This window comes from Miniopterus natalensis, chromosome 2, assembly GCF_054644295.1.
Source record: "Miniopterus natalensis isolate mMinNat1 chromosome 2, mMinNat1.hap1, whole genome shotgun sequence".
In the NCBI taxonomy this organism is placed as follows: Eukaryota; Metazoa; Chordata; class Mammalia; order Chiroptera; family Miniopteridae; genus Miniopterus; species Miniopterus natalensis.
The window spans coordinates 44,058,622-44,069,751 of record NC_142082.1 but is presented as its reverse complement, the minus strand read 5'-3'; the positions used below and the strand labels follow the sequence as shown (position 1 = coordinate 44,069,751).

Here is an 11,130-nt window from a genome sequence, read left to right as displayed (position 1 = left end):
CCGGCGTTGCTTACCCCGTTGCCGGCTCCTCAGCGCCCGGGAGAGAAGACACGACTTTCTCTGAGTTTTTTAGAGTCGCCTGGTTGCCGGGACACGCCACCGGCGGAGGAACAACGGCCGATCCTGTCCCCCCGGACAACCCAAAGGATGTCGGAGATAGAGAGTTCCAAATAATGACGATCGTGGGCCGCATCTGGGGAAGGGATAGGAAAGGAATATTTAAAAAAAGCCGCACGCCGCTGGAGCGCTGACAGCGCCGAGAAGATGTGGGAGCCGTGCAAACACTAAGTGGGGACCGCGGCGGCGGCTGCAGCGGGCAGCGCGCGGCGAGAGCGGCGGCGGGAGCCCGGCGAGGGGGTCGCCGCTGCGCGGGGGGAGGAGGACGGCGCGGGGGGCGAGGACCGGGTAGGAAGCCGCAGGCGCCGCGGGAGCAGCCGAAGGGCCGGTGCCACCTTCACTCGCCCCCTCACTACCATGTACAGTGTGCGCTGCAAGAAGAAGGCGGGCGATGCACGCACACCCCCGCGCCCCGCTCGCTCTGGCTCGTCCCCGAGCGTGCGCCACTGACCAGGGGGGAATGTGGTGAAGACACCCGCCAGGAGAGCCGAGGGGGAGGGGAGGGCGGCCGGCGCGAACCCAGGCCGGAGGGTGCGAGGAGCCTGAGGCTGCTGGAGGGGGCGGCGGCGGCTGCTGGCTGGAAGAAAGTTGCTCCCCATGCAGATGGCAACTGTAAGTACCCGCCTAGGGTGTGCGGTGAAGGGGACTGGGCACCCCGCGATCGCGCGTTGGCGCGGGTGGGAGCGAGTACACGAGTGAGCCTGAGTGTGAGGAGCGGGTGAGAGCGATCGGCGGGGCTGACCGTCACGTTGGCGGTGCCGGCGGTGCCAGGCAGCCTTCTCCGCGCCCCCCGCCTCCCGCAGCTCCCTCCCCGCCCCGCCCGGCCTCTGTTCTCGGCCCCTACAGCGGGTCCTCTGCCGCCCCCTCCCCCTCTCTTCCCAGCCCGCTGCTCGCGATCGCCCCCCTCTACCCACCCAGCCCCCCTGCCGGCTCCGACTACTGCGGAGAGCCACGGGGAGAGCCGTGTGGGGAGCCCCGGAACCCGCGGTCGCCACCGCGGCAGCAGCCCCGGGCTGGCGACGTCCGGGCGCCTCTCCTCCGGCGGCGCGGACTGCGCTGCTCGCCGCCTGCTCGCCCTGTTTGGGCTCGAGAAGCCCAGAGCACACCCCCAAAGAGGTATTTTTTAAGGGTGGCTACAATGAGTGGGCCCTGGAGATGTGAGACGGGGTAAGTGGGCCGTTTACTTTGCAAAAGAGGCTCGTGTGTATGAGTGTGTGTGTGTGTGTGTGTGTGTGTGTGTGTGTGTGAGAGAGAGAGAGAGAGAGAGAGAGAGAGAGAGAGAGAGAGAGAGAGAGAGAGGCGACGGGGTGGCTTTTTCCCCTCCCTCTCCTCCCTCCCCTTCTTCCTCCCCTTCCCCTTCCTTAGCTTTGGGGCGGGGTGGGGGAGGGGGAGCCTCGCGTCCTGGAACTCCGGGTGCTTCTGCCTGGGCCGCGACGGGAACAGCTGTGCCGGGAACCGCGGGTCCGGCCTGGGTGCCCGGCTCCAGCCGCGCGGCCCCAAGCAGCTGAACGCGGATAAGCAGGGCGACGGGCAGGGTCTGTCTAAATTCTTCGGGGGAAAGCAGATACCGTTCCCCCGCCCTCCAAAAACATTCTGATAATCTGAGAATGTGCAGCGCACCCGCGAATTTACATCGCAGGTGCGTTTCCGACTCAGAATGCCAGCCTTCCCCGCTCATTCAACTTTATTTTCTCAAATTTTCGGGCTCCTTTGCTGGCAAGCCGGAGGGCAAAGGGAGCGGGGTGGGAGGAAGCTCTTCGACCCTGGCTAACCGGTACTGAATCAAAGTTGTAGGCGCTGGAGTTGAATACCGGCTGGATACAATTTGCAACGGGCTGCGAGCAGCGGTGGGAGGTGAACGGGGGCGGGGAAGCGCAGGGAGGGAGGGGGAGCGAGGGGGAGGGGACCCCGCGCGGGCTGAATGGATGTGCAGGTTTGATCCAGCGAAGAACCGAAATCTCAAGGTAAACATTTTGCTTTCGTAGTGGGTGTTTTTTGCCGCTTTTAAGCCCGGAGGCGTTTGCCGTGGCGCTGAGAGGTCGGGGACACTTGCGAGGTTTTTACGCTGTGGTTCCGCTTCTTCTCGACACGTCCGGGTGGCAGCGCGTGAATGATCCGCAGGCACACTTGCCCACGGGCGTGCGAATGCGGGGGCTCTTCATAACGCGGGCTGGGTCCGGCTCGGGGGCGGGGGGCCCAGATGGAGATCTCCAGGCTTGAACCCGTGACTCAGAAACGCCTCGGCTTTAGTTTGGGGCTGCGATTGGACTTCATACTTGTGTGGTGGTGTGGCATACGGCGAGGGCAACCGGAGGAAAGGCATTGGCTCCCGAGCAGAGCATTGCCACCGAATGTTCCCTCCCTCCAGCCAACGCAACGCGCTCTCACACATTCACACACTCGCTCCATTTATGTCCTTTCTTTTCTGAGTACTGCTGCCGAGTCCAAGGAGGAAGTCAAAGGAAGCCTGGGGACAAAAAGAAAGCAAGAAAGACCAGGGGGAGGGGATCAGATTGATTCCGTGGGGAGAGGAAATTCGGATCTTTAAGCACTGACCTATGTCACTTGCTGTTCTCCCCCCCCCCGCCCTTCCACCTTTCTATTTTGTCTCTGAGCAGCCCAAGTGCCCTTTCCCCAAGGAAAAAAAAAAAGTCTGTGTGTGTTGGGGGGGTGGGGGGGTACAGCCTTGACAATTAAATGTAATAACTCCCAAAATGGGGATGCTGGCTCTGTAGTAGTTCAGTCCAAATCTTGCTCATTCCATAGGGTTAATTTTTCCTACCGTGGCAAACAGACGTGCAGCCCGAGGTAAGGGGGGCTTTGGCGCTGGCCCTGGGTTTACTTTAAGCCGATTCCGGGTGAGCAAGTTGGAATGTCCTCGTTAAACTCCAGGTACGGAAAGGTGCTCCGGGTTGCGGTGCCTTCGCAGGGCTCTTTGTGATTCGCCGCGCAGAACTGTCTCAGTGGCTTAAAGATGCGGTTTGGAGGCGCCGCTGGCAGGATCAGCAGGAGCAGTGGACGCGGCGCTCTCTGAGCAGCACTGTTCAGCGGCACCGTGCATGCAATTAGGGCGCCGCTGCGCTTAATAGCGTGACAGGGAAGCCCACCATCAAAGCCAACGCGCTCCCGTCTCTCCCCACAAAAGCTCCTGAAGACAATTGGCGATTTAAGAGCTTCTTTCGGGGTCCTTTTGATGCATTATCTGGCCTCCCCTTTGCCTCTGAAAAGTATTATTTAGGTCCCCACTTTGGCATATTGTGGCTCCATGCATTTCTGTGAAAATGGGAGACCTTCGCTGTGAACTGTTAACTGAAAAGATCTGAAAGGAGGGCAGAGTGGCTGGGTGTAGGTGAGGGGGGGACCCCCGTAAAATGGTGCTTTTTTTTTCCCCCCTCTCTTAAATTAGAACCATGAAAGTGAACTGACAGCCATCTTATGTATATTTATGGATTGGTTTTGAAAAAGGGAGGGGAGGAGATAGGATGAACACTAAAATGGGACTTTATTGAACCTGCCCTTATCTTGTAAAGAGCAGCATTTCCTGTTGTACTCATTAGGAAATGAAATCAACCTTTAAATCAAAATGATTATCAGATTTTAAGAAAGCCTGGAAATGTCCTTGTTGGGGAGGGGGTGCCATTCATAGCCCCTCCTACTGGATTTCAGAGAAATAGTATAAGGGAAAAGAGACTTTCTGAGTGATCCCTTAAATTTTTGTCATATTCTGTTGTTTCCCTTTTTTTCCTTTCTCCCTTGCAGGAGGTAAAATGCACACTTGCTGCCCCCTGGTAACTTTGGAACAGGACCTCCACAGAAAAATGCATAGCTGGATGCTGCAGACTCTAGCATTTGCTCTAACATCTCTCGTCCTTTCGTGTGCAGAAACCATCGATTATTATGGGGAAATCTGTGACAATGCATGTCCTTGTGAGGAAAAAGATGGCATTTTAACTGTGAGCTGTGAAAACCGGGGGATCATCAGCCTCTCTGAAATCAGCCCTCCCCGCTTCCCAGTCTACCACCTCTTGCTGTCTGGAAACCTTTTGAACCGCCTGTATCCCAATGAGTTTGTCAATTACACTGGGGCTTCGATTTTGCATCTGGGTAGCAACGTGATCCAGGACATCGAGACGGGGGCTTTTCATGGGCTTAGGGGTTTAAGGAGACTGCATCTGAACAACAATAAACTGGAACTTCTGCGTGATGACATATTCCTTGGCTTGGAAAGCCTGGAGTACCTACAGGTCGATTATAATTACATCAGTGTCATTGAACCCAATGCTTTTGGGAAACTGCATTCGTTGCAGGTGCTTATCCTCAATGACAATCTCTTGTCCAGTTTACCCAACAACCTTTTCCGTTTTGTGCCCTTAACGCACTTGGACCTGCGGGGGAACCGGCTGAAACTGCTGCCCTATGTGGGGCTGTTGCAGCACATGGATAAAGTGGTGGAGTTACAGCTGGAGGAAAACCCCTGGAACTGCTCCTGTGAGCTGATCTCCCTGAAGGATTGGCTGGACAGTATCTCCTACTCAGCCCTGGTGGGCGATGTGGTTTGTGAGACACCCTTCCGCTTACACGGCCGGGACTTGGACGAAGTGTCCAAGCAGGAGCTTTGCCCGAGGAAACTGATTTCAGACTATGAGATGAGGCCCCAGACGCCTCTGAGCACCACGGGGTATTTACACACCACCCCAGCTTCGGTGAATTCCGTGGCCACCTCTTCCTCTGCTGTTTACAAACCTCCCTTGAAAACCCCTAAAGGGACCCGCCAACCCAACAAGCCCAGGGTGCGCCCCACCTCTAGGCAGCCCTTCAAGGACTTGAGCTACAGCAATTCTGGCCCCAGCATCGCCTACCAGACCAAATCTCCCGTGCCTTTGGAGTGCCCCACCCAGTGCTACTGCAACCTGCAAATCTCCGATCTGGGCCTCAACGTCAACTGCCAGGAGCGAAAGATCGAGAGCATCTCAGAGCTGCAGCCCAAGCCCTACAACCCCAAGAAAATGTATCTGACGGAGAACTACATCGCCGTGGTGCGCAGGAGCGACTTCCTGGAGGCCACGGGGCTGGACCTCCTGCACCTGGGCAACAACCGCATATCCATGATCCAGGACCACGCCTTTGGAGATCTCACCAACCTGAGGCGCCTGTACCTAAACGGCAACAGGATCGAGAGGCTCAGCCCAGAGTTGTTCTACGGCCTGCAGAGCCTGCAGTACCTCTTCCTCCAGTATAATCTCATCCGCGAGATTCAGCCTGGGACTTTCGACCCGGTGCCAAACCTCCAGCTGCTCTTTCTGAATAACAACCTCCTGCAGGCCATGCCCTCGGGCGTCTTCTCCAGCCTGACCCTCCTCAGGCTCAACCTGAGGAGCAACCACTTCGCCTCCTTGCCAGTGAGTGGGGTCCTGGACCAGCTGAAGTCACTCATCCAAATCGACCTCCACGACAACCCCTGGGATTGTACCTGCGACGTGGTGGGCATGAAGCTGTGGGTCGAGCAGCTCAAAGCGGGCGTCCTGGTGGACGAAGTCATCTGCAAGGCGCCCAAGAAGTTCGCCGAGACAGACATGCGCGCCATCAAGTCGGAGCTGCTGTGCCCAGACTACTCGGACGTGGTGGTGTCCACGCCCACGCCCTCCTCCGCCCAGGCCCCCGCGAGGACCAGCGCGGTCACCCCCACCGTGCGCTTGAACAGCACCGGGGCCCCCGCGGGCTTGGGCGCGGGCGGAGGGGCGTCGTCCTCGGTGCCCTTGTCGGTGCTGATCCTCAGCCTGCTGCTGGTTTTCATCATGTCCGTCTTCGTGGCCGCCGGGCTCTTCGTGCTGGTTATGAAGCGCAGGAAGAAGAGCCAGAGCGACCACGCCAGCACCAACAATTCCGACGTGAGCTCCTTCAACATGCAGTACAGCGTGTACGGCGGCGGCGCGGGCGCGGGCGGCCACCCCCACGCGCACGTGCACCACCGCGGGCCCTCCCTGCCCAAGGTGAAGACGCCCGCGGGCCACGTGTACGAGTACATCCCCCACCCGCTGGGCCACATGTGCAAAAACCCCATCTACCGCTCCCGCGAGGGCAACTCCGTGGAGGATTACAAAGACCTGCACGAGCTCAAGGTCACCTACGGCGGCAACCACCACCTGCAGCAGCAGCCGCAGCAGCCGCCGCCGCCGCCGCCGCCCCAGCCGCAGCCCCCGCCGCAGCTGCAGCTGCCGCCGGCCGAGGACTCGGAGAGGCGGGAAAGCCACCACCTGCGGAGCCCGGCCTACAGCGTCAGCACCATCGAGCCCCGGGAGGACCTGCTGTCGCCGGGGCAGGACGCCGACCGCTTTTACAGGGGCATTTTGGAGCCAGACAAACACTGCGCCGCCGCCCCCGCCCCCGCGGGCAGCAGCCTCCCGGAGTACCCCAAATTCCCGTGCAGCCCTGCTGCTTACACTTTCTCCCCCAACTATGACCTGAGGCGCCCCCATCAGTATTTGCACCCGGGGGCAGGGGACAGCAGGCTGCGGGAGCCGGTGCTTTACAGCCCCCCCAGTGCTGTCTTTGTAGAACCCAACCGGAACGAGTATCTGGAGTTAAAAGCAAAACTAAACGTTGAGCCGGACTACCTCGAAGTGCTGGAAAAACAGACCACATTCAGCCAGTTCTAAACGCAGAGAAACTCCCTGGGAGCTTTTGCACTTGAAACACGCGAGCGAGCCGGCGCGGCCGGCGGACGCGTTCCATGAATTCTGTTGCTTCAATGTTTCGAGTGAAGTGCCTTGGCACGGGATTCTTAGCTCCGGCGGACGGCGCTGGAGGGTGTGCGGTTTCCTTTTCGTTTTACACGCGGGGGGACGTGGGTGTAAACAGGGCACATCGCTTTCTCTTGCGTGTGGGGGAGGAGAGGAGAGGGGCTTTTGCGGAAAGCAATTGGGTGCGCGGGGGACGGGGGACCGGGCCGCCGGTCCCGCGGCGGCTGGAAGTGCGGAGGCCGGTGGAAGGGGCGGCGCGCAGGTTCTGTCTCTTTTGCTCCCTCCCCTCCCCCTCCCCTTCTCCCCCTTTAAGCCATGGGTGGGTCTAAATGGCTTCCGTGGAGAGGTTAGCACACCCCAACTTCAATAGAAAGTTTATTCTCGTTCCCTCTTTCTACCCCCACCCCCACCCCTCGCTCTCTCCGCCTCCCTGCCTCCCTCCTCGCTCATTCCCTTTCTTTCTTTTAAAAGGATGTGTTTGTATGCATTCTGGACATTTGAATTAAAGACAAAAGCGTTGTGATCTGGACGGGGGGGTCACCACAGATGTGGACAAATCATTAAAATTACAGAGCTATATGATCCATAATTGATTAGTCAAAATAACTTATTGATGAAATATACAAATATTTTATTGTAGCACCTATTTTTATATGCACATTTAGCATTTCTCTTTCCTTCACTATTTAGCCTATGATTTTCGCAGAGGTGTCACACTACACGAGGAGCTGCATTTCCAAAACTGAAGCGATATCAGGAAGGCACTTTTAAACCATTAAAAACTTGGAGAACTTAATGACAAAATTTTAAAGCCAGTGCAACCCGCCCATTTGGATCTGTAATTTGAAAAATAATAATAATAACTGATTGTATCCCGATGTATATTAAAACATTAGGGCAATTAATTGGGTCATTCGGGTGAGAATCAGGTGCAGGTTTCTGGTTTTATTAGAGAAGATTTCAAAGTATTTTTTATTAGAAAAACCAAAATGATGTATTGATTTGACTACTATTGTAGCCGGTTTTTGATTGTTTAACCAAACAACATCGCATTTGTACAGATCCACGTGTACTAGCACCTCAGAAGACCAAATGATGGACTGTACAAATCCCTATACAATGTCTTGATCCCTCTGGGCAGCAAGCAATGACGATAACCACAAACAGGATCTCTGTAAGATGGGGCTACTGTTGTTACAGTCTTCTATGTATCCCAGCACATGTAATTTTTTAAATAGTTTCTGAATAAATACTTGATAACTATGTCAAATACAAGGAATTGAAGTAATGATTGCTTAAAGTGCAAAAGAATTAGCTATGTGTGATTGACTGAATCTCCATTATTAACAATTTAGGACATGATAGCTAACTTATTCCTCACGGAAAAAAAAAATTTCCCTGAATTGTCGAGTTTAAATATATATAGATATGTAGTTATGTCTATGGTGGTTCACAGAATTGTGTTTTTCTAAATGTCATTTAATGTGTTTATTAATGAAATTTTAATTGTATACTCCTTTTCCTTACTGAAGTATTCATCTAATACATGGAGCATGGTAAGTAATATACTGCATATTCATTTTTCTTCCAATATTGTGTATTTTTGTCATGTCAACGTTACTTATTCAGTCTACAAATTTCTACTGTTTCATATTTTTACCTGCATAAAGTTACCTTCAACAATTATGACGGATACTTTATCTTCAGTTGATCTATATCCTAAATGTTCATAATGTTGGCCAGTATAAGCTATCCACTTCTGAATAAGGTTTGCCAGTGAATTGAGATTAGTATTTAAGGGGAGGAGATGTTTGAATTAACCTGAAATTTAAAGAACCACTCATTGCTATTGGTGGGTCTCCCATAATCTCACCTGAAACGTGTACAATATCAAGGGCTGTTCATGAACTTTATGTTTAGGGAACACTTTTCATGGCATTCTGCCACCAAGAGGCAGCATTCACCCATGAGTAAATTGACAGTAACTGCTTGAATTCAGGTTGAACAGGTGGTAATGGTTTTCCTGAGGAATTAAATATATATATATGTGCATATGTCATTATATGGTAATGCTACATTGACCAAGTGAAGTAAACTATCCTCATTCTGTGCCACATTTTTCCTTCCAACTTTATTTCAAAGGGAAAGGAACAAGATTAATAATGCCATGTGATATCATGAAAAATAAAAAGTGTATCTTACTTTTCATCTACCTCCTCCATATTAAATTCAGGATTAGAAAAGAAAAAGAAATAGTAGCATTTGCTTTCACAATTGGGGTTGTAATTAATTTCTCTTCATTATGGGAGTTATTTTTCTTTAAAAAAATGTCAAAATCACTTCCTCAATGTAATATTACATGCAGATACGGCGGTGTTGTATAAATTATAAAATGCAAAGTGGAATCCTCCAAGTAACCAGTTTATTTTCTTGATGCATAAAAATAGGAGATAAGAATGACATGAAATTAAAGATGTAGCTTCCAAAGAAAACCCGTGATGTTCAACGATTTACAAAACAATATTCCAAACTAGCACCGTAGCACATAATCTTGTCACATACACTCTATTTAGCTGGTTTGTTTATACCTCTATTGTTCCTAAGGTGTCCAACATTATTTTAAATCTCAAAAATAACAATGATATGATTTATGAAAAGAGATTACTTCTCATTTCTAAATTATTTTTTCCCAGGTGTATTAAGAGGATAAAAGTAAGTGTAATTTCTCTGATATACTTGAAAATTTTTTAAATGTAGAATCAAGAAACTTGGATAGCATTAAAAGTGAATTATGTTTCTCCTTATACATGGTTTCCTGCCAATACAGTAACATATACAGTAGAACATAAGTTGTGTGGTTTTGATATCTGATTTTTGGCTTTTCAGTTTGTTCACTGAACAAATAATTGGGCATATCAGTGGTATATGATTGGAATAAGTGGCCCTGCATAGTCTCTCCATAGAATTTTGGAGAACAACATATGCAGTGTTTCAGGCGTCAATTAAAAGCTGGATGCAAACTAAACGTATTATTTGTGATTGTTCTATTTTATATGTTGCATAATCTCATACAAATATATTTCCAGGTAGATATTATAAAATCTTATTTTTGTCTATGTATGATTATAGTGTAAATAACTAAATTATTTCAGAGAAAGTAAATGTATTCTATGTAAATGTGAATAATTCCTATGCTAATAGTCAAGGTCATTTACAACTAAACTATTGATTGAAGTTCTGAGTTAACTTTAGCATAAATATCATACTTGAAACACATCTTTTTCTTAGGCTAGATTATCACCTTTAAATATGCGAAGCGGAAAATTTTGGTGTGTGTCCTGGATATCCAAGTCAGTCTCACCACTGTTCCCTCAACAGCAATTAAGAAATCAAACTATTGGGTAATAAAAACATCTACCCATAATGTGGAAAAGGTTAGAATTTAAGACCTTAATCTAATATACTAGTTTCTTGCCCTATATCATTAAATCTATTCTTGTTACTAAATTATGTTGTTAACAAATTATTCAAATTAAATATGTGTAATTTTATTTCCATAATCTATTATTTTTGAGTTCCCTTTTTAAAAATCTTCCCCGTTCCATCCTCCTTCCTTCTTATGCTTTCTCTTCATTATTTTTCAGTAGGTCAAAGGGAAAGAGTGAGAATAGTTCAGTCCTTGTTTGAAATGCCAAAAACTGGCTACTTCAAGAGCTCAATAGATTGTTTCCAAAGTCACACAACTCCAAATTAAGGAAAATAAAGCAGACCACAATTAGGCTTCCAATTTACTTGCAAATATGCATTTGTACTTTTAAAGATGGCTCCAAATTAAAATATTTTCATGGTTGGCAAAATATTTGGTATAACTAATTTTAAGAATAAATTTTACATTGAGAAGGAGGAACTGAAAACAACAGAAGAACGGATTTAAATACTAGAACAAAGGAACATTTAATTCATTATTTCAAAGGGAATAAATTGTTCTGAAAGTGGTGATTAAACTATTATTAAATTAACTATTTAACTTATGGAAAATGTTTCTCAAACCCTTTGAAGTTCTTTCCTTTTTTTCAAATATAAATATATGACAATAAAATCAAAGTAGTTGATTGCCATTAATCATGTGCATAAAAATAATTATCCAGTATCTATATTCACAGGAACCTTATACAATTAATATTACATTATACAACTATGCCTTTTATCATTAATTTAATTTAATGCCTTTCTAGAAATATTCATATATATTTCCCTCACTATATGTAACATG

General features: G+C 49.5%; 1 protein-coding gene across 2 annotated transcripts; it reads left to right on the top strand.

Moving 5' to 3' along the window:
* Positions 1-628: 628 nt before the first annotated feature.
* SLITRK5 (SLIT and NTRK like family member 5) lies at positions 629-7,006 on the top strand. 2 transcript variants are annotated; one of them, XM_087813830.1, is made up of 2 exons: positions 629-729; positions 3,877-7,006. In XM_087813830.1, the coding sequence occupies exon 2, from the start codon at positions 3,885-3,887 to the stop codon at positions 6,771-6,773; it is 2,889 nt and encodes a 962-aa protein (XP_087669956.1). In that variant the 5' UTR covers positions 629-729; positions 3,877-3,884; the 3' UTR covers positions 6,774-7,006. The 2 variants fall into 2 exon arrangements, with proteins under 2 accessions (XP_087669956.1, XP_087669957.1); XM_087813831.1 differs by lacking the exon at positions 629-729 and adding an exon at positions 2,011-2,081.
* Positions 7,007-11,130: the final 4,124 nt, after the last annotated feature.

What these genes read in the sequence shown, in the direction of transcription:
- SLITRK5 (XM_087813830.1), top strand. Translation starts at nt 3,885, where the DNA reads ATGCACACTTGCTGCCCCCTGGTAACTTTGGAACAGGACCTCCACAGA.